The following is a 26,748-nucleotide window of genomic DNA, read 5'->3' as shown; positions in this document are numbered from 1 at the left end:
ACCTTATCTTTTAATTATTTTCCCATTATTTTACACAAGCAAGTCATGACACTGCTATTTATTAATATATCAAAGAACAATAAAAATCTTTTTAATTATTAATAGAATGATGAGAAAAAAAGAAAAAAAATTACTAATAATTTTATTTATGATGGCAATACGCCCTGAATGAGCAACACAAGAGTTCATGGTATTAAATAAAAGTGCTTCATTGGTTAGATCTAGCAGATAAAACAAAAAATGCTACAGCATGTCTCAAACATGAGTTCATATATACAAAATATCACAGGAATATCTTGTTTAACCCTTTCATAGTCATTTTATTTTTTACGAAAACAAAATAAAAAAACTACCCACACATTTATTCATTTTTATTCAATTGTAATACAATATATTTTTTAAAATTCAAAATTCCCCAATATGATTTCTACTTAAAAATTATTGCAAAAGATCAACCCTTATATGGTGCCATACTTTGTAAAATGAAGTGCTTACAACACAGATTCTCCAAGGCACATTTAAAAAAATACAAATTGTGAACTATTTTTTAGTGCCAAAAGAAAAACAAAAAACAACTGTCTATGAGTAGAGTCACCTCGAGAATGAAAATCAATACTTGTCCCCATGTTGCATAAAAACAATTTGAATTTAGAAGCTTAGTAGTAAAAGATGTTTGTATAACCAGCAGAAAGGAATTTTTAAAAATGATTTTCAAAAACCCTTCCAAAGACACTAACTTCTATTGGTCAACATTAAAACTTAATCATTATTGGTAATTAATATCCCAATTACTCCTATCCACACCTAAAACATCAGATTTAGAAGACCTACTAATCAAACTTTGAGAACATGAACAGCTGCTAACTTTTTAAAAACATGTTCTTAAAACAATTTTTTATGTTGTTTTTTAACTGAATAAACAAAAAGGTCATAAAATGTAACATTTTTACTACAGTAAACCTTCACTTTGACCAATCTGTCTTATGTCGAATTCTAAGATTACAAATTATGTTCTGCCACATGTGTTATACTTATAAGCTATATTAAGGAACATTTTTTTAAAGCAATTAAGGACTAAGAAATTATACAAATAAATTGTGCTTAGTGTAAATTAGTTACCAGGAACACAATACTTATCTCCCTGTTTAGATGACATTTTGCTATATGCTAAACAAAAAAAAACCCTAAACAAAAAGTTCACTTGTTTTGTTCATAAATAATTTCATATCAAAATGGACACCCAAAACATGTCTCAACATAAAAGTCAGGTTATGTTTTAATTATCTGACAGTTCCAGAGAAATTTAATGCTGTATCAGTGCTGTTTATGTGCGTTACGTTGAACCCTCCAGATTTATTTGGTATATTACTTGTATTTACACCTTCAGTTTTATCTAACTGAGAGTTTCTGCTGCGATTCTGAAGCTTCTCTGCAGGCTTCCCAGGATCTGCTTGATCTTTTATAACCTCATTGGTCTGATTGCCGTCAATAATGTTGTTAATCTGCTTGAGCTGTGCTGGGATGGCTGTTGTGGAGAACATGACAGGTGTGCTGGTTGTGCTGTTGGTATCTATACTATCTGCCTGTGCTGATGGCACATAGAAGAAATACAACTGAGGAATACAAAAGGTTTCATAATAAATTACAAAGAACCATTGATGTTCCTCAAATGATTGTAAGAGAATTAGCATCATTTAAAATAAGAGAATTTTACATTACAACACACCAATAACAGTTAAGACTGTAAATTCAACCAAATAATAATGAGCATATTTAATAAGAATGTTTATACAGTAATGCTTTTGTTATTTTTAAATGGGAAATTTAAATTATTTGACCAAACAAAAGGGAACATCCGAGTTAAAAAATTAAAATACCATTCATGAAGTAAACGAAATGATTGTTTCTAATTTTTACTGTGTATAAAATACCACATTCAGTACTATGACGCTACTAACCAAGATAAAAAAACTCAGTTCATGGCACATCAACCTACTTCTTATCTCTGCCATTCAAAAGGTTATAATCTTTTATCTTTAAGCAGTGTCTTGAATTTTTTTAAAAATGTTAACAGTCAAAGTGAAAAACAAAATGCTGCAGTGTGGGGGTATTTAAAAAAAGAATTTTTCTTCTTGTGAAATCAATAACATCAAAGTTAACCCACATCCATGGCTATTACTCCAAAAAAGAAAAAACAACAAAAAACACTATGGTAACAGATTTTCATTTGGTATACCAACAAACCCCAATGAGGAAAAACCCACCAATATCTTTTGGTGAAATTCTTGTATTTTTTTTTAAAGAGACTAAGATAATTAAATTGAAGACCAAGGTTTCTAAAATATTGTTTTTAACACTATTGAAATCGATCATAATGCATTACAGTCCTATTTTAACAGTGATTTTTAAAAAGAGGCTAACAATCTTTATTTAAAATACATTTCAAAACTCTGTATGAGTAATTTTCTGTTTATATTTCATTTGTAATTATTGCCATTAAAAATAAAAAAGGCATTTACCACAAAACCAGTAGCCAATGCAGCATGCATCACAAAAATGAAAACCATCAACCCAATGGCAATCTGAAAAATATTTACAAATTACATTTTCAATACAACTGGAAAAAAAAATTTGTAATAAATGTTTAAAAAAGCATAGAAAATTGTTAGTGTTAGGTTTAGAAATATGGTGAGGTTTAATATCTTTAACAGCAATTCCTATCAAAATCATCAAACTGCATTGGTTGTCAATAAGTTTTAGACTTACCAGGAAAACATTACAAAAATACATTAAAAACATTTATTTTAAGACTTCCAATTTTACCTTTTTGTTATCTTCACTAACAGCTGGCCAGAATGTCATGAGCAGAACACTACCTGACATAACTGCCCCAACTACCACAAGTGCCCATTGTAGCCAAGAGACTTGAATTGCCCATAAAATCTAAAAATAAATATATTTTTTTTTTACTAATTACATTAAAAGTAGCATAAAACTTCAAAACATTCAGATTTACAACTTAAATATTTTAGGAGGGAAAACACTTTATAACAATGTAGGAACACATTAAATTGTTATAACAATAATAATAGATGTGCCAAACACTTACAGAAATTGGAATGTAAATAGCCAAAGAGTAGCCATATATGCAGATCATCTCTAAAAAGGTGAACTTGGCCTGACTGCCACGCCACCACAGAATGCCAAACAGAAAGAGTGGTATAAGCCACCAGTAGCTAAATATAGCTGTTGCTGCAAATGTCACTGGGAATAAAAAGTTTTTAAAAACTTGTTTCATTTAATATACCTTTTAATATAATTTTTGATATATCTAAATGATAAATGAAATCATACTGGGTGGTTAAAATATTAGGGAAGGGTAAAAATGAAATAAAGTGTTTGTTAAAGTTAAGTGTACACTGAGAACAAGGTATTTTATAAGGTAGTATGCTTTTTAGGTATACAATAGATGTTATAATCATGATGTTAAATTAATATTTTATGATAATTTAAAACAATATTTCTGTTGATAAAATTAACACCACAACTGCACATAACAAGGGACATAACAGCAAAAAAATATTTTTAAACACATGCTGTTCTGCATAGTTAGCTAACTTGTTTTTTTAAGTTACTTGAGTATCTATTTTTAACAAGTGTCTAACTTAACTTTGGTAAAAAAAACTTTGAAACTAATTACCTTTGTGAAAGTCATACTTCCATTTATAATACTTCCCTGCAGAGCTAAAGTAATTAGCAAGATTACCAGCTATTGCAGTTGTAAATACTAGTGTGGTGCAAATCCAAAAAGGACCTGAAACAATTTGGGAGATGGAAGAAATATAGCAAGGTCAATAACAAAATAAAGGTTTATAAACCACATCGCACATTTGTTTAGCTGGTACAGTTAATAACAGTACTTACACCAGTAGGGTTAATGTATAGTATGAATTATTATGCGAGGCATGTCACTTACAGTACTCTGTGTGTGTATCTTTATGACAAGTATTTAATAATGTTTCTATTATTTAATGCATGAACCTGTACATTGGAATTGATGTTAATATACTACCATATAAATCTGGATTTGGCCTTATGTGTTTTTGGAGATAATTCTGTCCTGGCCTAGGGACCATTGAACCGACTATTCTTCTCCCAACTTGTTTCGTGTCAACATCAAAAAACTGCTGATAGTATGCAAATGTCCAAAACGATGAGGTACTCTTCTCCTTGATAAGCTGCATAAAAAGTGACATTCAAAAAAGAATGATAAGATTATTTTTACAAATATTTTATACATTATATACATAACATAAAAAGCAAAAATGCTGAGTTGAACAAACATAACTTTGAAATGTTACTTTTTAACAGATATCTTTAAAAAATACTTTTTTTTACTATGCAATTAATTTAATAAAATACATTTCTTTACCTTAGCCCTGTCATCGTCATCATCATCTGAATCAGCAGCTGTGTGGGGGAAGTCGGTGAACTGATGTGTCTGACCATCATCTTTATGAGAACTGTCATGTGGAATATCTATTTTACAAAAAAAGGGAAATTTGTGTTAACAATTCTATTTAGATCTCACTTAAAATATAGTGGTGACTGTGGTTTCCCTGAAAAAATAAGCTTATTTCTTCATGGGAATACCTGGTTAAGAACAGGGCTACTACCTCAGATGACTTTAATTCTTGCTAATCCAACATTCATTTAAAAAACTTAATCCTAAAAATTTAGCTTACCTTGAAACTTTAAATTTTCCATCCCACCATCCTGCGTGTCAATCTGAAATATTATTTTTGCCATTCATAAATACTAGTGGTAGCGATAATTGTTTTATCAATTTAAAAAAGGCATAATTTGTATTTTGCTTACAAAAAAAAAGACAATTTAAAATGGCAGTCAAATTTGAGACATTAAAATGCTTTGAAAAGTATTCAAAAAAAAAAAACAAGTGCAGAGGACATAACACTAAAATTTAACTGAAGTATAAAGTAAATTTAATTTTTTTTTACTTTAGTAAAAAGTAACTTTGGGTAGAAAGTGAATATTTGCTAAATTGACTAGACTTGTACCTTATTATAGATCTAGAGTTATTTAATACGAACACCAATTTCATGGCAGAATATGTTTAATTTTTTTCATCAAATCTTCTTTCTTCTTAATTTTTAGTGTTGGAAGGGATCGAGCCTTATCTGCCAGAGGGTTTGAACTCGAGACTTTTTCAAATTTATCAACCATGAGCTTTAGCCAACTCAACCATGCCTCCATCACAATTAAGGATACGTGTCAACTGGTTATGCGCCACTGAGGCCATTGACTCCGATTTCAGCCTGCTTTTCTTTTTTGATTTGCTTCCATAGCCTTTGTCCAACCAAAAACAAACTACAAGGCAGCAGTTGTTTGATTTTGGAGTTGTCTCCCCTAGAAGAGTGGCTGTCCCCAGCTAACGTGCTTCATCTGCCCGAGGGTAGGAACTCGAGACTTTTTTGGTTTAGCAACCATGAGCTTTACAGACTCAACCACGCCGACCCCTTTCATCAAATAATCGCCTACATCTGGTGTGAGTTAGTAACTTTGTAAAGGTAACAACACTTAGACAATGACTTTTATTGTGATATGAGAGTAGGACAAGCACAGTACACTTTTAAAAAATTATCCTGGATCTACACTTTTAGATTTGCCAAGAAACTAGTAGCTTTAGATTTCTAGTGGTTAGATCTTAGAACTAGAGTCTAGTAGCTTAAAATGGTAAATAATAAAAGTAATTTTAGCAGCTCATAAGTATACTCAGGGGCGTAGCGAGGGGGGGGGCGGGGGGTGCGGACCGCACCGGGTGACACCATTTAGGGGGGTGACACCAAGGCAAAAGATAGCAAAATATATAGAGAAAAACTCGAGGGGGGGGGTGCAAATCGAAAGTTTGAGGGGGGGGTGCAAATCGAAAACTCGAGGGGGGGGGTGCAAATCGAAAGTTTGAGGGGGGGGGGGTGCAAATCGAAAATTTGAAAGTTTGTCCCTGGGAAGGGTCTCTATGCCTCTGGGGGGGTGACACCATTAAGTGCCGCACCGGGTGACACCCGACCTCGCTACGCCACTGAGTATACTAGGATATAGATCTAATTAATGCTTAACTAGTGTTTTTTTTTATTATGCCACAATTTTGATCTAAGCTAGATCCTGAATATTTCACTATTTCCTTGAATGCTAAAGCCCTAAGAATAAAAAATGGAATATATTCAATACACCCTTAGCTTCCCATGTTATTTATTTTTGAAGAATGGAAACTTAACTGGTAAAAACCAGCACATCCTTCTAACTAATTTAGGGCAATCTAGGCCAATGCAGCATATGCTAACATTTGAACAAATGTGATCTAGTGGCTCTGGTGTGAGTTAGTAACTTTGTAAAGGTAACAACACTTAGACAATGACTTTTATTGTGATATGAGAGTAGGACAAGCACAGTACACTTTTAAAAAATTATCCTGGATCTACACTTTTAGATTTGCCAAGAAACTAGTAGCTTTAGATTTCTAGTGGTTAGATCTTAGAACTAGAGTCTAGTAGCTTAAAATGGTAAATAATAAAAGTAATTTTAGCAGCTCATAAGTATACTAGGATATAGATCTAATTAATGCTTAACTAGTGTTTTTTTTTATTATGCCACAATTTTGATCTAAGCTAGATCCTGAATATTTCACTATTTCCTTGAATGCTAAAGCCCTAAGAATAAAAAATGGAATATATTCAATACACCCTTAGCTTCCCATGTTATTTATTTTTGAAGAATGGAAACTTAACTGGTAAAAACCAGCACATCCTTCTAACTAATTTAGGGCAATCTAGGCCAATGCAGCATATGCTAACATTTGAACAAATGTGATCTAGTGGCTCTGGCCACAAAATATAGGCCTATAATGCCTATAGCATCATACAGGAAATGTTAAATCTCATTGTTTAATAAATTAGCTAATTAGGCCTAATTAATTAAATATTACTATGATCAGATAATGATAATATTTTGGTAAAGGCTCGACACACAACACTGTGGTATGTGGCCTGACCGATTGAAAGGAGATTGTTGTTATTATTTATTGTTTTGAGTTTATATTTCATTCAATGCAACAAGCCTGCAGGTTGGGTTGGTTGAGGCCAGGCCGTGGTTTTGTTCTGCCGGGGATACAAAGAGTCAAAATAATAAATCTTGTCCCTTTGCAGATAAATTTTTGGATGATTTAAGATACTGATGTTGGATAATAGACTCTTAAAGTTTGTTGGGTTGTTAGTAGTATAGTCATCTTGACTAGTTTTAACGTTAGAAATTACTTTATTTGGGATAGGCATATGGTAGGACTAGACTAGGGTTGATCATTGAAATTAGCAAGCCATGTGTGTATTTTAGTTAACTAGCAGTGACCGTACACCCCTTTTAAAGCCTTTTTTAAGATGATTCTGTTATCAGACCCTATGTTAATAACACATAACAGTGCTATTATAAAAATACCCCCCCCCCCCTGAGAATTTTTAGGCCCTAAAAAAAATTAATTTTTTAAAACCACATGACCTAGTTAGTTTAGCCACTGTTTTCAATTTCTGAGATAGATCTAGAATCTAGATCTAGATGTAAAAAAAAAAAATTGCATTCGGCCTATCGTTTTTACTTTCTCGTATATACGAAGTATAGAGAAAGTATTGTAATCGTGCACAAAAATCACTTGAAATTTTAACAATTTTCACCGTATTACACCTCAGTCCTTCATCACATCCGAAGTATAGAGGACTTATTTTAATCGGGCAAAAATGATCAATCCAGATTTATCAAAATTAAGAGGTTTTATGCATAATCCAGTCTGAAAAACTGGGCTTTGCAATTCTGTCCGTATGTCTGTGTGTGTGTGTGTCTGTCCGTGTGTAAACACGATAACTTCAGTACCGTTACAGCTAGGTTGATGAAATTTCATATATAAGTATTTTATCAAAATCGTAGATCCGTATCAACTTTTGAGCTATTTCCGATAACCGGAAGTGGTACTTTTCCTACTTTGAATTTTTCAAAAGCCTGTAAATTGAGTATGATTTCAGATAGATAAATGAAATTTCTCATGTAAGTAAAAGATCTAATTTTCTACCTTCTGTTAAATTTTGAGTAATTTCCGTTGTCCGGAAGTAGTAATTTACGCTACTTCCGATTTCTCAAAAAACTAATGTAAATTTTAAAAGTACTAATAATATTGCGTACTATTAAGCACTTTTTTATTTGGCGTTCACTTGGTGTGCAATTCTTTTGTCTACGAGATTTTATTCTATTTTTAAAACTTCAAGTATTTAAAATGGATTAAAAATCATGTCTATAGCCCGAGTTCCCATCCCCTGTTGTTTTATATAAGAATATTCGAGAAAGTTTAGGGGAGATCACTCTCGGTTTATTTTTTTCCATTTTGATTGTTTTCAAGACATTTCAGTTTCAAGACAAGTAATTTAGTAGGGCCTACACTTCACTCTACTGTCTACACTCACTACACTGAGACTATGACTACACTCACTGATGTAGTGACTGTACTGACACTACTTACTACTGACTGTCTACCTACTGTGTCTTTCTACTCAGTACGAGTACTGTAGTGTAACTGACTAGATTCTAGTTAGTAGTGAGTGTCCACTGACTGAAGTTAGAAGTTCAAGTAGTAGTGCAGATTATGGTAATCTATCGTTTTAGGTACGTAAAATCGCCCGCGACTAGTAATGTGAAAAATAGGTGACTCCTTACATTTTAATAATTATTTCACATTTTGAGGGGGATTTATGTTTTGAAAAATACAAAAATGTTTCCTTGTTTCATTTATGTACCTGTTTTTAAACAATTGAATTAAAACTTTTCAGTAATAAATGAACACCAGCGATGTTTCCAACAGATGCAACCATGCTCATTTACTATAGCAGCCATCTTGTTAAAGTTTTTTTATAGACTTAAAGCGCGAGATTCAGGCGGAAGTCACTCTATTTTACAAATGGCTGCAGTAATATATAGATCTACTATATAATATTATTAATATAGGCTATATTATATAATATAGCAAATCTTGCTTGCAGACACTGCTGTTTAAAGTTAATTTCTGGCCTATAATATTGATATATTTAGCCATTGATTTAGGTTTATTATTCATTTATCTATAATATTTGACACAAACATATCACAATATACTTCTATTACAGCCTTGATAATGAGGTAACGTTTTCGTACATTAATAGCCGCGGGCGATTTTACGTACCCAAAACGATAGATTACCCTGATTATTTATTATTTATTTTTACCCATTTTTAAACATCTATTCTTTTAAATAAGGATTAGTTTTAAAATGCTAGATGTATTATTTTAAGATGATAAATTAACGTAGATATTAAAATTCAATGAATGAGATAATAATAAAGATATATTGATTAAATTAGCCTACATCGTCAAAATTATCCACGTCAATTGTTGTTGTTGACGCCATTCGAGAATTACTGTGCGAATGTAAATAACGAACAACGACGAAATTCACCAAAATAATTTGATATTAACGAATAGAATTTTTATACTGTGGTTAAGAATTAACAAATTTGTTATAGGCCTATGCCTATATCAAAACTTAATTTTAATGATAATATATTTTTGACGCTTGATTTTTATTATATTCAAAAGGCCAATATACGTATATTATTATTAAGTATTAAAGCTATGTCTGAAAATGTCTGAAAACTAGTCGTTTTCGGCACTCCCCAGACTATAAGACCGGGTCGTCCACATAAATTACTTAGTCATGTGAATTTAAGCCGATTCCAAAACGTTACACATTATCACAAAAAGCCACCCCCCCCCCCCTCCACCACAATTAAAATAAACATCTCCTTGACTATTTATTGAATACTTCTTTTCACGTGACACATTGTCATACAAATCTAGCCCACTCTTCCCCACTCCCCCCCCCCCCCCCCCGCAGCCTACAAAGGAACTACAATACAAAGGGCGTAGTTACCCATTCCGGCGCCCGGAATCACTTTTGCGCCACGGCCAATTATAGTTATTATATATACATCTTGTTATCAAGAACAGCGCCTCCCACATTTTGAAATGTCGGGACGCTTTTTAGCCAGTCACTGGTGATTTTTTTAAAAAAATTTCTGTGTAAAGCAAAGCAGATGCGTAGCGACTCCTCTCGGCGCTCGGGGACAAACTTTCGAATTGGCGCCCCCCCCCCCCCCCGTATATATTTTTGAATATTTATAATTCAAAAATAGCAGCTAAAATGAGATTATTTTGGCGCCCCTAGGTTCGACGCATGGGAGCATAAGTACCCCCCCCCCTACGCATCTGAAGCAAAGTAGCAGCATTTTTAAAAAAAGTTACTTCGACTGTGTACTTTTCAGTAGTCAGTAATGCATCTCATAAAGTACTTTTAATTATAATTCCCTTGCTTCTAAATGAAAGAATTATGTTATAAGATATTAAAAAAGTACACTTTTACACATTTACACTAGGTCTAGATCTAAACATAGACTAAATCTAGATCTGTTAATTGTTGAAAAGTGTATTGAGGCCGCGATGTGGAAGCTAGCGGTGTTGTGTAGGCCAGTGATGAGTGAAATGAAGAAGTTAGGTTTAGAATTTTTTTTATTCATTTGATCTGGCAACCTCGCCTCTAGCAATCACAACAACATGGCTGGATCAAGTGTTGCAGCTAAAGTGAAAGTAGGAATGATCAAAAGATTAGGTGATTTTTTTTCTTTCTTTATTTTCCAGACCAGGTTCTAATGAAAAGCACACAAGTGTCCAAAAGGGTTTTTTACTTTTATCTTATTTATCGGCCTTACTTTAAATTTGTGATGCCTTACTGACCTTGAGAACTTGTCTTTTTTGAGGTTGAGTAGTCGGTTGATAACTTGACTGACTTTCAAACTGTTTACTTGTCTTGAGGATCAACCTTTTTAGCGCAATTTCCATTCTGGAGAATTACGTTTATTAACCCGTCATTTCTGGATGTATGAATGAATGGATGTGTCCGCAGCTTTAAGACACTTTAAGTCGTATCTCCTCCTCAACGAAGCAATATCGAGGACTAGTTCCAAAAGCAATTATGTTAAGCAAGTTCCGAGGATGAACATAGGCCAAAAAAATTCTGGGTTTCTTTCATGGATTTCCCGGAAAAGCCAAAAAACCTCAAAAAAATGCAGTTTTTGGCCCATATCTCGGCAACCAGATCACTTAGCGACTTGAAACATTTACCAATCGATTCCTGCCATAATTTAGAACAATATTGCAGAAGAAAGTTTTCAAAAATATCCTTTCGTTCGGTCACAAAAATTTTTTTGAATTAATTAAAATTTGGACTGAATTAGTAGGCATTTTTATCCAACCACACCACACGCGTCATCACGTTCAATAGCTGCGACATCACGTTCAATGGCTGCGACATCACGTTCGGTAGCTAGGCGCACAATGGTTTTTAGTCATGTAACTCTATTGTAAATAAAACATGTAAAATACTGAAAAAAAAATTAATAAAAAACGTTTTAATAACTAACCAATGGTTTTACTAACCCTGCTCTTGATTTACGCTACGACAGAGCTATTTTTAGATAACATAAGGAAATTGCGCTAAAATTGTCTTTAGACTTTTTAATTACCTTGTTTATGTTTAGGCTTAAAACATTTTATTTTAAGGCCATATTTAATATTCAACATTTTCATTTATTTAATTAAAATAGGCCCCTAATTCTTTAATACTCTCATTTGCACTTCTCCCTCTCTCTCCAACTCCTCTTTCACACTCTGAACTCTGATCTGAGGCTAACTTAACTAATTTTTTTTAGTAATTTATTATACTAGATCTAGATCTATATAATATTTAACTATATTATTAGTAATAGCTCATTTGTTTAACTACTAGATCTAGATCTACTAACTAAAATCTAAACTCTGACCAGAATGAGATCTGTAGAATGGTAGATATACTACTCAAAGATGGTGCTGGTATTATTAAAAATTATTTAAAATAAGGCCAATTCTAATTCTAGCCAAAAAAAAAGATACAAAACACAGTGCTACAGTGTCCAGGTTTTTCTTGTCATCTAAATGTTCGTTGTTTAGGCCTATTAGTATTACTATTAATATCCTTCACTAAATAGTACATGTTGTCTTGATGATTAACTCTAATAAAAAATAAAAACTAGATTCAAATAGGTTAAGCCTATAAATAGCCTATTATTACTACACAAGAAAAATGGCCCGTTGAGGAAGGATACAACGGGCGCTAGGCTGATAGTGCTGTCTCTTTTCTCTAAACTAAAACCACCCCCCCCCCCCCCCCCAAAAAAAAAACATGTCTACCGTCCCATTCAACGAAATATAATTATATACTTTTTCCAGTGTCCGCCCCCTCCCCCGAAAATTCTACCCCCCGCCACCGAAAATTTCAAGTACCCCCCACCCCTCTCCGGGGAGGAAAAAGTCTAAATTAAAACCACCCCCCACCCACACCCCCCCCCCCTAAAAAAAAACATGTCTACCGTCCCATTCAACGAAATATAATTATATACTTTTTCCAGTGTCCGCCCCCTCCCCGAAAATTCTACCCCCGCCCCCGAAAATTTCAAGTACCCCCACCCCTCTCCGTGGAGGAAAAAGTCTGAAAGAAACACTGGTGTCGCGCATAGCCACTACGCGAAGAATTGCATTAAAGAAATTGCAAGAAAACCACTTTTTAGATTAGACACATTAATTAGGCGGTAATTTTATTATAGAGTATCGATGAGGAAATTTCCTTTGAGTTAGGGAGGGTGGGGGGGGGGCTCAGACGTTCTTACGCGGGGGTGGGGCTTCGCCCCTACCCGAAGAATTGTATGAAAGAAACTCTTCACGCAAACCACTTAGATTAGACAAAATTGCCTTTTTATTCAATGTTTACTCGATAATCAATGACGTCATATTACTGTGTGCACTCTCCGGCTTGACTCAGTGCTAAATGTGGCGACGTCATACTTCGTTTTTCGAATTACTATGCATGTTTTTATTTTCCTTGTGTTTTCTCTAGAGCGTTCTTGTCAGATAGATAGATACACAGACAGCGAAACTATTAGTATTAATGTTGTCTTGATGATTAACACGATAAAAAATAGGACATTCAAATAGGTTAGGCCTAATCAAGTAGATTTTAAAAAAGGATTTTACAGACTAAATCGCTTTACTTTATACTATAATTATAAACTGTACTATACTCTATAACTTGGAATTTAACCCTCAACCCCTGACGATCCATAAGGTACAGTTAGTTCTATCAGAAGAATACGACTAAAAGGGTAATTTGAGCCCATATCCCAGCTATTAGGAGTAATTTGATCCTGTTGCACAACTATTATTATTAAGGTCATGGTGTTTAACATCTTAGCCTAGGCGTTTTGGGGGGGGGGGGGGGGGGGGGGGAACAGAAGCTCCTTTACAGTAGTTAATGTAAAAATAAACAGATATTCCTATTTAAATCAAATTACCCAACCAGAGAAATAATGCTATATTTGTCAACCTTACAGTTAATAATTCTTTAAAACAAACCCGACATCCTATTCAACAATAGGATACTAAAGTTGCTGACTGTAAAGTTCACTGCCTCAAAATGCATATTTGGACTTAAGCTTTAGTTAACAATACTTAGTTTGTGAGATTGCAGTAATGTGCAACAAGTACTCTAGTCAATAATGAATAATAGATGGGTCTAATCCAGACTCTAGATTAATATGTAGTGTCTATACCTGTATATTTAAATAAGAATATATTTTTATCATGGGCCTAATTTGTTACTATTTTTTTATTTATTATCATTTTTCAGTTTTTGTAAGCGAACATATTTTTTTTAGTTAAAAAATGTATACATTGTTGTAGTTAGTAAGTCTACTTAATTTAATTAAAAATAACTAAATCTAATTAGATCTTGTATCATCACTTGTTTGTATGAGATTTCATAAGCAACTAATGCTTTTTACTTAGAAGTTTGTTTAATTTAAAGTGATATTATTATTAGGTCAGTTAAAAGAGCCTATTTATTAATAATTTTGATTTAAAGGTTTTTGTTTTATCAGTTTTTTTTTTAAATTATGAATTTAAAAATTAAAATTGTTGATATTCAAGTTTTTTAAAAACAGTTTTGGATGAGACCTAATTTTTTTTGCATTCTTTTTCCACATGAGATGTGACTGAAGTATTTGCTTTAAAACCCTATCAGTATCAGTAGCTTCTGGTCTCTATTGCCTTTTTTAGTGTAGTATTAATTAATGACCACACTGTAACTTCATATGCCAATGTTGCTGAAACAGATGGAATCTACTTCACGTGCCCTATCCTGTCTGAAAAGGTGTCTTATTTTTACTTTTTCTTTTACTAAACTACTATTCAGTTTTAAACTTAATATATTATTTCGTCTCCAGGTAAATACTTCCAAAACATTTTTAATGACTACAAAGCTGCCATACTGGAGACAGTCCAAGATTCTCGTGAACAATCTGTAAAAGCTTCAGTGTACTTTACTGGTCTAGTTGCTGCAGGAATCCTAATGAAATCTAACCCTTCGTCTGCTGATTTAGAAGACACACTCTTGCAAAGTGCTCACGAACTCTCCTTGATTAGTGCATCTATTAGAAACAAGGATTCTGACTCTTTTGTGGATAATTTGAGAACTGCTCAAAGAAATGGATGCTTGCATCACACAAATTTAGGATTATTCTCACTTGTTTGGCTAAGTGAATATCGAGATGAACTAGATTTATATGATGCACAGTGTAAATATACACAGCTGCCGTGGTATCAGTGGCACAAAAAGATTGTTGATGTTGGAATACTTGGTAAATTTGTCACTTTGTCAAAGAAGATGCAAGATTATGATGTTAACTTAGATGAATGGAAAGACAAAAATCTTACATAATCATAAATTTTGATTGATGTGTTATAGTATGTGTAAGTAACTGAATATATTAATTGCTTTTTTTATTTTGTGGCAAGTAATTTATAATAAACAACCACTTTTATATACATCTAACACAAAATGTTCAAATTTCATACAAACATTACATCACAGGTTTTGTCTATATTATTATGAATGACACTACTCAAACCAATATAAATATACTAAATTCCTAATAATGAAAACAAATAATAATGAAAACCAAATGTCTTTTTGTTAAACTAGTTTAAGTTATTTCATTAAAAATTGTTTTATGTTCATTGGTCAAAGCACTGGCAATAATTTTGCAAAAGATTGATAAAATTATCCAAAGGCATTACTGGGTTTTTTTTAATAGTAAATACTGTTTTGGTAAATTATACATGTGATTGAAAATGTATCACCCTCTTCAGAATTATGGTATCAGAAAAATATTTAGCTTTTGTAATTCTAATGAACTCAATAGACTGATTTTTTGTGACATCTATTGAAATTGAATGTGTGATAAAAACCATTTAAATTTAAAGACAGAATCATGGACCTAAATTTAACTTAAATGTATATCAATGTTGTTGACATTTACTTGAAATTTTCATTAGTCATGATTACAGATACCTTTAAAAGGTTTTATTTCACTACACCAGTTGTATTAGCATTTTTGCATCATCACTACTGATAAATTGAATTTCATTCAACATTTCTAATACTAATAGTTCTTACACGTCTATTCTTTGCAGTCTTATTTTAATCATGTTTACTATAGAACAAGCAGATTTATTTTAAACTGCTATGAAGTACAAGATGAGCACAGATATTCATTTGGTGCATATTATCTGATCACACCCTTAAAAAAACTTTTTTAGATACGAAATTAATAGCAGCTAGATTCTAACTACACTTTGATTAGAAAGAAAGATTGTTTAAAAATCATTTAAGGTATTGTAATAAACTATTTTAAGTATTGAAAACCACTTATGAAAATAGGTAGGTTTTTTAAAATTGAAGTTATTTAGGACCTACCCATTTTTTAAAGATGAGATTTAATGGCCAGTCATGCTAAGTTGAAATACATTATTTTGTGGCTTTTGTTTCCTTTTATAGTGGTATGATCACATTGGCATTAAAAAAAATTGTGGTGATAGTGTTTTTTATTATTATTATCTTGGACAATTTTTAGTATTTCATTATGGTACTTGACAGAAGAATGACAATATTTGGGTCTTCCTTGAAATTACCTATGATAGTGTATAAAGACAATTTTACTGCAACAAAGAACATTGGGATACATTCAAATTAAATTATTGTCTTCACCAGGTTGAAATTTTTTAAAACTTATCTGATTGTCACTACAGCATAAAAATATTTTATATACTGACATAATAGCTAATCAAAATTTGCATTGCTATTATAAGTGAGTGTGGAGGTAGCTTCTTACTGAAGCATTTTAGGAGTTTCCAGGCATTTGTAAATTTAATTTATTTAAAATTAGAAACTTTCAAGCTAAGAAAATCATAATGGAAGTTTTTCTTCTTTACTAAATAAAAAAAATGCCTCAGAACTTGGGAATCCCTTACACCATCATATTTTGAATTTTACAAATTTTTAACTACCGCCATCCTAGGTGAAAAGACCATAAGCTTAGAAATTTTAGTATATGTTAGCTTTTAACCTCTCTTTCAGAAAACGAATTAAAAAACTGCAGAATAAACTGATGGAATTTATTACAAAATGAACACGAACTGAATTGAACAAACTTCTAAAATGTTTGTCTAATTTTCTAATGACAATGTATATCATTTCAATACATAAAAGTTCTTACACGCATTAAGCTGAATTTTAAAAAATTACTTAGAAACATTTTCGATGAACAATAGCTGGACCAGATTCATCATACTCTTGTTTGGATATCCACATTTGTTGGAATGTTGATAGTGATGCTAGGATAGATCCTCCAATCCACACAGAGTATTTGCGCTCAGGAGGGGCAATGATCTTGATTTTCATAGTACTTGGGGCCAAAGCTGTGATTTCTTTTTGCATTCGATCAGCTATTCCAGGATACATAGTAGAACCACCTGACAACACAGTGTTGGCATACAAATCTTTACGAATGTCAACATCACATTTCATTATTGAATTGTATGTTGTTTCATGCACTCCTGCTGACTCCATTCCCAAAAAAGAAGGTTGAAACATGGCTTCTGGTGTTCTGAATCTTTCATTACCTATGGTAATAACTTGGCCATCTGGTAGTTCATAACTCTTTTCTAATGTTGAGGAGGAAGCTGCAGTACCCATTTCTTGTTCAAAGTCAAGAGCAACATAGCAGAGCTTTTCTTTAATGTCACGGACAATTTCTCTTTCTGCTGTAGTGGTGAAGCTGTAGCCTCTCTCTGTGAGGATCTTCATCAAGTAATCAGTGAGATCACGACCGGCCAAATCCAATCTCATAATGGCATGAGGCAAGGCGTAACCTTCATAGATTGGGACTGTGTGGGTAACACCATCACCAGAGTCCAAGACAATACCAGTGGTACGACCTGATGCATACAGAGAAAGAACAGCCTGAATAGCTACGTACATTGCTGGTGAGTTAAAGGTCTCGAACATGATCTGTGTCATCTTTTCTCTGTTGGCTTTGGGGTTGAGTGGAGCCTCAGTGAGAAGAACAGGGTGTTCCTCAGGGGCAACTCTCAGCTCATTGTAGAAGGTGTGGTGCCAGATCTTCTCCATGTCATCCCAGTTGGTGACAATACCATGCTCAATGGGGTATTTCAGTGTCAGGATACCTCTCTTGGACTGGGCCTCATCTCCAACATAGCTGTCTTTCTGTCCCATACCAACCATCACACCCTGTAAAATAAATATAATACCATTAATTTTAATGCACATTTTAAATATAAGCCATAAATGTAAATTATAGCAAGCAAAATTTTTTTTGTGAAAACTTAAAAAGTTTAACCTCATAATTTGAATAAAAATTAAACTATTAAAATTATTTTTCAATTAAAAATATGAAACTTCATTAGACGGATGTAAAATAGTCCTCAATAAAGACAACCACTTCAAACTAGAACAGTGACTAAGTTATCTTTCCTCGTTATTATTAACTAACAGTTAACAACAGCTGTTAAAATAGTGATGTTCTACTTTAGGCCTACTGGCTAGTAGAATCTAGATCTTTATTCTATGTCCAGCGAAATATCATTACATTTTCAGTGCAGTAATGTAAATGTAATATAGAAATATAGAGTCTAGATTAGGCCGATTAGCCTCTTAACTAGAGAAAGTAAAATAGTAATTGAGCTCATGAATTATGATCATCTGACTTAAAACTAAGTTCAAACATTTGACTTAAGAGATAGGACAGATCTTTCAATTATTACAGTCATACATTTCTATACCATTTTAATTCTATAAGTCTACTCTGTGAGGGTCTAGAATCTAGATCTAGATTAGAACTAATCTTGATTATCTTCTAGAATCTAGATCTAGAATCTAAATCTTAGATTTTGATCTATTCAAGATCTTATCTAGATTTGAGTGAAATATTACATTCACTTGATTCACATCAAAAGATGTCACTCTGTTGTAGATATTCTAATTATTAATTATAGATCTATCTAGATCTAGAACCTGAGATCTAGATTCTAGATCTAGATTGAGAATCAGATTATAAAAACTTGTCACCATTGTGAAAACATTTTTAATTAAAACTTCATAATCTTTTCCTGTTTGTGCTGTAGTCACATGGGGCAGATGGATCTAGATCTAGATTATGTAAAGTTAATCTGTTTTATAGTTTTATTGTCCTCAATATTCAAGTGGCTAGGATCAGTGTGGTCAGTCCTATGCACAGCTGCCCTTGGTTCCCTAACTTTAGACACCTAGTGACCTAGTCGGGTGGTAGCTTCAGACCTGGGTGGATTCATAGTTCATAAGATCTAGATCTAGATTCTTGTGCTAGATTCTAGATCTAGACTCTAGAATAGTCAGCCACTCTAGACTAGATAGATCTAGACCAGTGTTTCTTCCAGACTTTCTTCGGGGGGGGGGGGGGGGGGGGGGGGACACACACTGTTAAAAGTATATATTTTCTATAGATCTATAAATTATATAGAATATATAAATTTCATTTCGTTCGGGGGTGCGGTAAAATTTTTTCGGGGGGGGGGGGGGCTTTGCCCCCCCCCCCCCCCCCCCGAAGAAATGCCTGGAAGAAACTCTGATCTAGATCTAGTCTAGATTTAAAGTCTAATAAAGAGACAGAGTTCTGTATGAGTCAGTATGAGATGTATCCGACTCAAGCCTAGATCTAGAATCTGGAACTATCTAGATCTAGATTAGATCTAGAATCTAGCTAGATCTAGATCTAACCTAATATTTAAGAAAGAAGTCATTAAGAGCACTTCCGCTTTGTGCCAAATTTTAAAAAGTTATTATTAATTTCATTATTTATAGACTACTTTATACATTACCTGATGGCGAGGTCTTCCCACAATAGAAGGAAATACTGCTCTTGGTGCGTCGTCTCCTGCAAACCCAGCCTTGCACATTCCTGAGCCATTGTCAATCACAAGCGCTGCAACATCTTCATCAGACATTTTAATTTGATGTACGGGTTATGCCTAAATGCTTTCAACTTGAAATCTAAGATGTAGATCTAAGCCTTCGTAGAAATAGCTTTTCAAATAAATCAATGCTGAATTAATTAAAGTTGATTTTTTTAAAGAAGGGTTTCCAACGCTTTTTTTCTCGTACAAGGAGGTTAAAACTTTATGCCCTGGGCTGATTTTTAACGAAATTCTTGTGACATGTTTTAAAACTAGAATTTGTTTTCGAAAGTAATGGCTCGTGATGAATGCTATGCGTATTAAAATGGTGTTAATTATTTTTAATATATTTTAAAACAATTTACCATTGAATAAAAACGTTCATATAACATTGGCGTTGTAAGATTTTAAAAATTATTAAAGTAGGCTACTTTACTTTCAATCTGGCAAACCAAATTCTGCAAATAGGTCGTTTTCATTGGTTAGCTTAGGCCTAATAGAATGTGTTTCTAAGAACAAGAAGATTATTATGACCATAAAAGGAAAACATTTTTGGACAAATCAATGTAGCCTAATAGTCTGTTTCTAAGAAGTTCAATTTATTACTATTAAACCTAATGAGAGGTATTTAATATTTAGTTTTGAGTAGCTGCCTGGTGGCCTAGTCTACCACCATAAAATACATGAACAATAGGCATTACTGGTTAAATTATTTAGTAAACACTGGTAGCGGAACTTTTAAAAAGCCATTCTGTAATTATTAAGGTTTACATTTTATTTACCTTAAGTATAAAAAGTTACCTCTAGTAATAACTAATAGGCCTTTGTCTATTGTCTAATTTAAATTATTTTTAAATAGCATCTATTTTTAAAAGTAGGCTCGTGCGGTTTAAAAAATGTCGTCAAACATACACAAATGAAATTCTCAGTATGAAAGATAACTGTGAGTGACTTACTTTAGCATAATTTACTTCATTATGTCCCTTGGTGAAACTAAGAGTAGAGAGATGATTTTATGTTCTCTACTGCTAGTTGGAGAATCGATGGGGGGGGGGGGGGGGGGGGGGGGGGGGAAGGGGGGAGTGGCATTTAAAAACATTTTTCTTTTAAAACTAAACATTAACACTGTGTGTTTTTGGAATTGAGATTCTATTGTTGCATCATTAAGGAATTATGCGTATAATTATAAAGATACTTCAAAATTTAGATCCCGATCTTACTGACTATAAGGACATCGGGTACAAAGGTGTTACTTTTCAATGTTTGGGGATCGTGCACATAATATACAACATAAAAAAGTGATGTTATGTCATAGCTCACTACCCCCTAATATGTTACATATTTATATTCAGACATATGCCCACATAAGTAGCGTCACAAGGATATGGATCGCAACGGGTAACACCATTTTAAGAACGTTAAGCTTCAAGGAAAAGTAGCATATTTTAATTAAAAAGTCTGAGTTTTCCAGATAGCTTAATAACTAGATAAAATTATATGCACCATTCATTAAGTAAATGTGTCACCGAATCGCTTCTAGTTTTAGCACATCATTGTCTGGGGCGGGGGGGGGGGTCGCTCTTATTATTTAACATTTCTAGTAACCTACACCCGCCAACCAGCATGAAGACTGATTTTTAAAAATGAAAATATATCATAAGATTTTTTTAATGTAATTACTTGATATATCTTCATTTAAAACAGCTGTAAAAAAATAATTATGAGTCAGCTGTGTCTAACGTTTCATTTTAAGTGGCAAAAATTTGACAGAAACAAAATCAAAATCAGCCCTCTATAATATTTTTGTATATCACCCCCACTCACCCCTTATTACAATATATAACACAAGGATAAACCACCACCCCGCCCACCTCCTTCCTGTTATACAATAAGTGCACCAGTGGCGTAGCCAGGAATTGGTCATGGGAGGGGTTCAAATATTTTTCCATATGTATAAAATCATATATATTATATATATATATATATATATATATATATATATATATATATATATATATATATATATATATATATATATATATATATATATATATATAGGGGTGTGAATCCATGGAAGGAGGGGTAATAACCCCTCCCTAACCCACCCCCCTTGCCTACTCCACTAATGTGCACGATCGCTTGTCTGCAAATGGTGAGTCGTGTGTGAACGGCACTCAGTCAGCTCTCATGGACAATCATGCTGACCTGGGGTCAACCAAGCCTGACTACCGTAGGCCTCACTGAGCCTGGAGCTTGAGATATCCAAGCAAGAGTATGATAGTATGATGAATGTGGTCCAGCTATTCTTCATTGAAAAAGTTTATTTCTAAGTTGTTTTTTTTTCAAAATTCAACGCCATGCTTTTATGTATTGACGTGCTATTTATTACATTCTCTTTTGTTGGAAGTCGTCATAAATAATAAATAGACAACCCCCAAAAAGTCTGCTGTAAAGTTGATGTTGGTTCCAACCAAGGTTTCTTTCCCCCCCCCCCCCCCCCCCCCCGGATATGCTTGAAAGAAAGTCTGGACCTAATTTTTTAAAAATCCATTCTGATGGGAGGCACTGTCCTACCAGCGTTCACCCTTCTCCCAGAGTTCAAGAGCAGAGAACCCAGTGCAAAACTTGAGTGAATCATCGACCACTGAATCATCGACCATCGACGTCTCGCCCCGCCCCTCGACCAAACTGTGTGATGCTTTTGTAGGCTTAGAGCTAAATATGAGTGACAGGAGGAATTTTGTAATGGCTCTAGCTTTTCAAGAAATCGTATCTTCTGTAAGGATAAGATACTAAAATATCAAGATAGTTTTAAATGCAAAACCTTGATTTTTTTTTTTTTGCCAAAGATTCATTAAAGGGTCAAACCTTGATTATCGTTAAACTGAAAGAATCAGTTTCAGCCCATTAAAGTTAAACTGAAAGAATCTGTTAACAAACGTTTCGCCTTAGTTAACTATTAAAGTTATTGCCCTTTGCATATAACTGGTTCAAATAGGTCATTGCCTCAATGTTTAGGTCACCTTGCTTCGTGTCGTAAGAACCTCACTAGATAATGCCTAGTTAAAGATCTATATCCAAATTATTTTCCCCTTTGATCATTAAGGGAAGTAATCAACATTCCAAATACTAACTAGTAAATTTAGTTTTTATCTCCCTTGATAAAGACTAATTTGTAATTATAGTATTAGGCTGTGAGTGATCAGCAATGACTTGACAAAATCTGGATTAATGTTCGCAAAGTGTAGTTTACCCCTCCAAACCCTAACGTTGATTTATAACTGGCATATACACAAAGCACGCATCCAAGCCATTTACACTCATTCCAATCATCTTTATAAAGAAAAACATTTTTTTTATTGGCATGAACATGTTAATTTATTCATTGTATAAAAAATACAATAGTTGAAAATGTACATGTGTAATTACAACAAAAGATAAATTACAATATTGAAAATGAGAACTGAAGTTCAATGTGGAAAAAAAAAGATGGCTTGGACTAGACTGGTAGCACCAATAGCACTGTTGAAAGAGGTGTCCAAGAGTTTAAAATTACACTGATTTCTCCTTGACTTTGAGCATTGATGGTCCATGTCATTCAACACATCTTGCTGGGACTGATTTCAAAAGGCTTACAGGGAGCATAGTATGCAAGACTAGTTGGGATAAATGCAGTCAGATCTTAAATTAATTAAATACAGCTATGTTGGTTTTTTAATCTAGAAGCACTTTCTGTGGACGATAGAGGGACCAGATTCATCATACTCTTGTTTGGAGATCCACATCTGTTGGAAGGTGGATAGAGAGGCCAAGATGGAGCCTCCAATCCATACAGAGTATTTGCGCTCTGGTGGAGCAATGATCTTGATCTTCATTGTTGGTGGAGCAAGAGCAGTGATCTCTTTCTGCATACGGTCGGCAATACCTGGGAACATTGTGGAACCACCAGACAATACAGTGTTGGCATACAAGTCTTTACGGATATCGACGTCGCACTTCATGATGGAGTTGTAGGTGGTTTCGTGGATACCTGCAGACTCCATACCAAGGAAGGATGGCTGGAATTCAGCTTCTGGGCACCTGAATCTCTCATTACCAATGGTAATTACTTGACCATCAGGAAGCTCGTAGCTCTTTTCGAGGGATGATGATGTTGAAGCTGTCTGCATTTCTTGCTCAAAGTCAAGAGCAACATAGCAGAGCTTTTCTTTAATGTCACGGACAATTTCTCTTTCTGCTGTAGTGGTGAAGCTGTAGCCTCTCTCTGTGAGGATCTTCATCAAGTAATCAGTGAGATCACGACCAGCCAAATCCAATCTCATAATGGCATGGGGCAAGGCGTAACCTTCATAGATGGGGACAGTGTGGGTAACACCATCACCAGAGTCCAAGACAATACCAGTGGTACGACCAGAGGCATACAGAGAGAGCACAGCCTGAATGGCTACGTACATAGCTGGTGTGTTGAAGGTTTCGAACATGATCTGTGTCATCTTTTCTCTGTTGGCTTTGGGGTTGAGTGGAGCCTCAGTGAGAAGAACAGGGTGTTCCTCAGGGGCAACTCTCAGCTCATTGTAGAAGGTGTGGTGCCAGATCTTCTCCATGTCATCCCAGTTGGTGACAATACCATGCTCAATGGGATATTTCAGTGTCAGGATACCTCTCTTGGACTGGGCCTCATCTCCAACATAGCTGTCTTTCTGTCCCATACCAACCATCACACCCTGGAAATTAAATACAATATCATTAGTTGTGCTGCAAAATTAACTGTGATACAAATTGTATATCTTGCATTATAGTTGGCAAGTAGATGTAGATCTAGGCCTATGTAACTTGTGGCAAATATAAATAGTTGTAGTGAAATATAAAATTAAAGAGCAATGCTTAATTAATAGGCCTACTACAATTACAAAATGCAAGCTAGTTTTGTTTGTGATAATAGCCTAAGTTGTTAAGTGGAGGGGTGGAGGTGTAAATTACTAACGGGATGATAACATTTTAAAAATTAGGAAATCCCCAATTATTAACATTTTTAAAAACGTATCCGTGTATTCAAGCATTCGCAAGTCTATGTCTAAGTGTCAAGTAAACCGGAACTAGGTCGTTGACAGTAACACAACTGTGTCAAGGGGGCCGGGGTGGCAGGTTTTTTTTCTCTCCGGGTCACACAAGGGTGGGTTTGTATAAGATTGAATAGGGGTGAATTTAGAGCATAGTATTTTCTTACCTGGTGACGGGGTCTCCCCACGATGGAAGGAAACACGGCCCTTGGTGCGTCGTCCCCGGCGAAACCGGCTTTACACATGCCAGAGCCATTGTCGACTACTAGGGCAGCTACGTCTTCGTCGCACATGGTTTTGGGTTAGGAAAATCACGAAATAAGTTCAATTTGAAAGTGGAAATGTGGCTGCACTGATCGTTAGATCTCGAATGGGTTTGAGTTTTTCGTTCGCCGGCTGTTATAACGTGGTGTGGGAACGTGGGGGAGAAAATAAAATGCCGGAGTGTGACTAAGCCGTCATATGCCCATATAAGGAGCCGGTATACTATTGTTTCCAGGAATCGGCGAGGAGGGCCGGCCTTGCGATGCCCATATATAGAAGTACAACTCGGCAGCAGAAAGACTGGAACGATCGATGAAGCTCGTGTGTTGTGGCTTGTCCATGACCAGCAGACGGGGGACAAAGCGAAGTGGGGGAGGGGGGAAGGGGTTGGCCTGTGTCACGCCGCACCCCCACCCCCTCTGCTTCGACCGGTGTTTAGAGAAAGTCTTCTATATTTTTGATACACGTTCATACACACGTGGCCTAACTAGGTCTATTTGGGAAAGAGGGAGGTGGGGTCATAGGAAATCACCGTCTACGTTTAGGCCTAGTCATGAATTTATGGCAAAGGGGTTTTCACTTGTGCGACGTATTAAAAACTATTTATAACCTACATGTGCTTCTTCATAAAATTACTGTGTAGGCTAAAGACTGCCGTGGCGAACTATGCACCACACCCTTATATCATTAGTTTATTCTTAGTAGTTTTTGTATAGATCTAGAAGTGTTTGGTTAGTGTCGACTTAGCAAATCTACACGGCTTTGTTATTTTAATGTATTTCTAATTTGATATCTAACATACAGGTACTACCTCAACTCGCGGGAGCCATGAACGAACACGGAATTTTAACACTCGCACAGCAAGATTTATGCTGACATTTACTGACCACCTCTAAAGTAGGACCCGCACAGCAGGATCTGATTGCTTTTACTGACAACCACTGCCTTTTTTTTAAATTTAAGTCGCCCCCCCCCCCCCCCCCCCCCCCCCCCTGCGAAAAAATGTCTGGAAGGTGTTTTAAAGTTGATGCACATGCAGTCAGAAGTTGTTGCACAGTTGTTTGATGGCCTGTGAAGTTTTTGTAGAACTCAAAACATGGGCCTAATCAACACCAGCGAGCCAGTGATTCTTTCAGACTTTTTCTCGGGGGGAGGGGGGGGATAAATTTTCCGGGGGCAGACACTGGTAAAAGTATATATTTTCTATATAATTTCCATTTCATTCGGGGATGGGAGGGGGGGGGGGGGCTTTCGTCCGAAGAGATGTCTGGAAGAAACTGCGTTGAGTCTTTAGCGTCATACACCGCCTAATGGGGGGAATGAATACACTAGCTACAGGAGCAGACGAATACACTAGCTACAGGAGCAGACGAATACACTGGCTAAATGGACAGACGAATACAAGGAGCAGACGAATACAATAGCTAAAGGGGTAGTCGAATACACAAGCTAAAGGGCAAAACGAATACACTAGCTAAAGGGACAGAGGAATACATTAGCTAGAGTGGCAGACGAATACAAGGAGCAGACGAATACAATAGCTAAAGGGGTAGTCGAATACACAAGCTAAAGGGCAAAACGAATACACTAGCTAAAGGGACAGAGGAATACATTAGCTAGAGTGGCAGACGAATACAAGGAGCAGACGAATACACTAGCTAAAGGGCAAGACGAATACACTAGCTAAAGGGCTAGACGAATACACTAGCTAAAGGGCAAGATGAATACACTAGCTAAAGGGCAAGACGAATACAATAGCTAAAAGGCCAGACGAAAACACTAGCTAAAGGACCAAACGAATACACTAGCTAAAGGGCAAGACGAATACACTAGCTAAAAGGCCAGACGAAAACACTAGCTAAAGGACCAAACGAATACACTAGCTAAAGGGCAAGACGAA

The 26,748-nt window shown here is 34.8% G+C and overlaps 3 protein-coding genes across 3 annotated transcripts; 1 reads left to right on the top strand and 2 right to left on the bottom strand.

Annotated features, from left to right (window-relative positions):
- Nucleotides 1–9,519, bottom strand: LOC131938951 (protein YIPF1). The gene is made up of 9 exons (XM_059297198.1): nucleotides 9,458–9,519; nucleotides 4,746–4,788; nucleotides 4,433–4,539; nucleotides 4,073–4,238; nucleotides 3,701–3,814; nucleotides 3,110–3,264; nucleotides 2,824–2,943; nucleotides 2,520–2,582; nucleotides 1–1,613 (listed from the first exon to the last, which is right to left on the bottom strand). Exons 1-9 carry the CDS (start codon nucleotides 9,497–9,499, stop codon nucleotides 1,281–1,283), a joined length of 1,143 nt encoding a protein of 380 aa, XP_059153181.1. The 5' UTR covers nucleotides 9,500–9,519; the 3' UTR covers nucleotides 1–1,280.
- A 1,145-nt stretch (nucleotides 9,520–10,664) lies between these two features.
- On the top strand, nucleotides 10,665–16,110 carry LOC131938949 (mitochondrial import inner membrane translocase subunit Tim29). Its single transcript, XM_059297195.1, has 2 exons — nucleotides 10,665–10,756; nucleotides 14,460–16,110. The coding sequence occupies exons 1-2, from the start codon at nucleotides 10,702–10,704 to the stop codon at nucleotides 14,951–14,953; spliced, it is 549 nt and encodes a 182-aa protein (XP_059153178.1). The 5' UTR covers nucleotides 10,665–10,701; the 3' UTR covers nucleotides 14,954–16,110.
- A 565-nt stretch (nucleotides 16,111–16,675) lies between these two features.
- LOC131938950 (actin, cytoplasmic) lies at nucleotides 16,676–24,986 on the bottom strand. The gene is made up of 3 exons (XM_059297197.1): nucleotides 24,752–24,986; nucleotides 23,504–24,248; nucleotides 16,676–17,556 (listed from the first exon to the last, which is right to left on the bottom strand). The coding sequence occupies exons 1-3, from the start codon at nucleotides 24,875–24,877 to the stop codon at nucleotides 16,820–16,822; spliced, it is 1,608 nt and encodes a 535-aa protein (XP_059153180.1). The 5' UTR covers nucleotides 24,878–24,986; the 3' UTR covers nucleotides 16,676–16,819.
- Nucleotides 24,987–26,748: the final 1,762 nt, after the last annotated feature.

This window comes from Physella acuta, unplaced genomic scaffold, assembly GCF_028476545.2.
Source record: "Physella acuta isolate Inbredline_101_S28 unplaced genomic scaffold, ASM2847654v3 ptg000260l, whole genome shotgun sequence".
Taxonomy (NCBI): Eukaryota; Metazoa; Mollusca; class Gastropoda; family Physidae; genus Physella; species Physella acuta.
The sequence above is the reverse complement of the archived record's forward strand: the minus strand, read 5'-3'. Positions and strand labels throughout refer to the sequence as shown.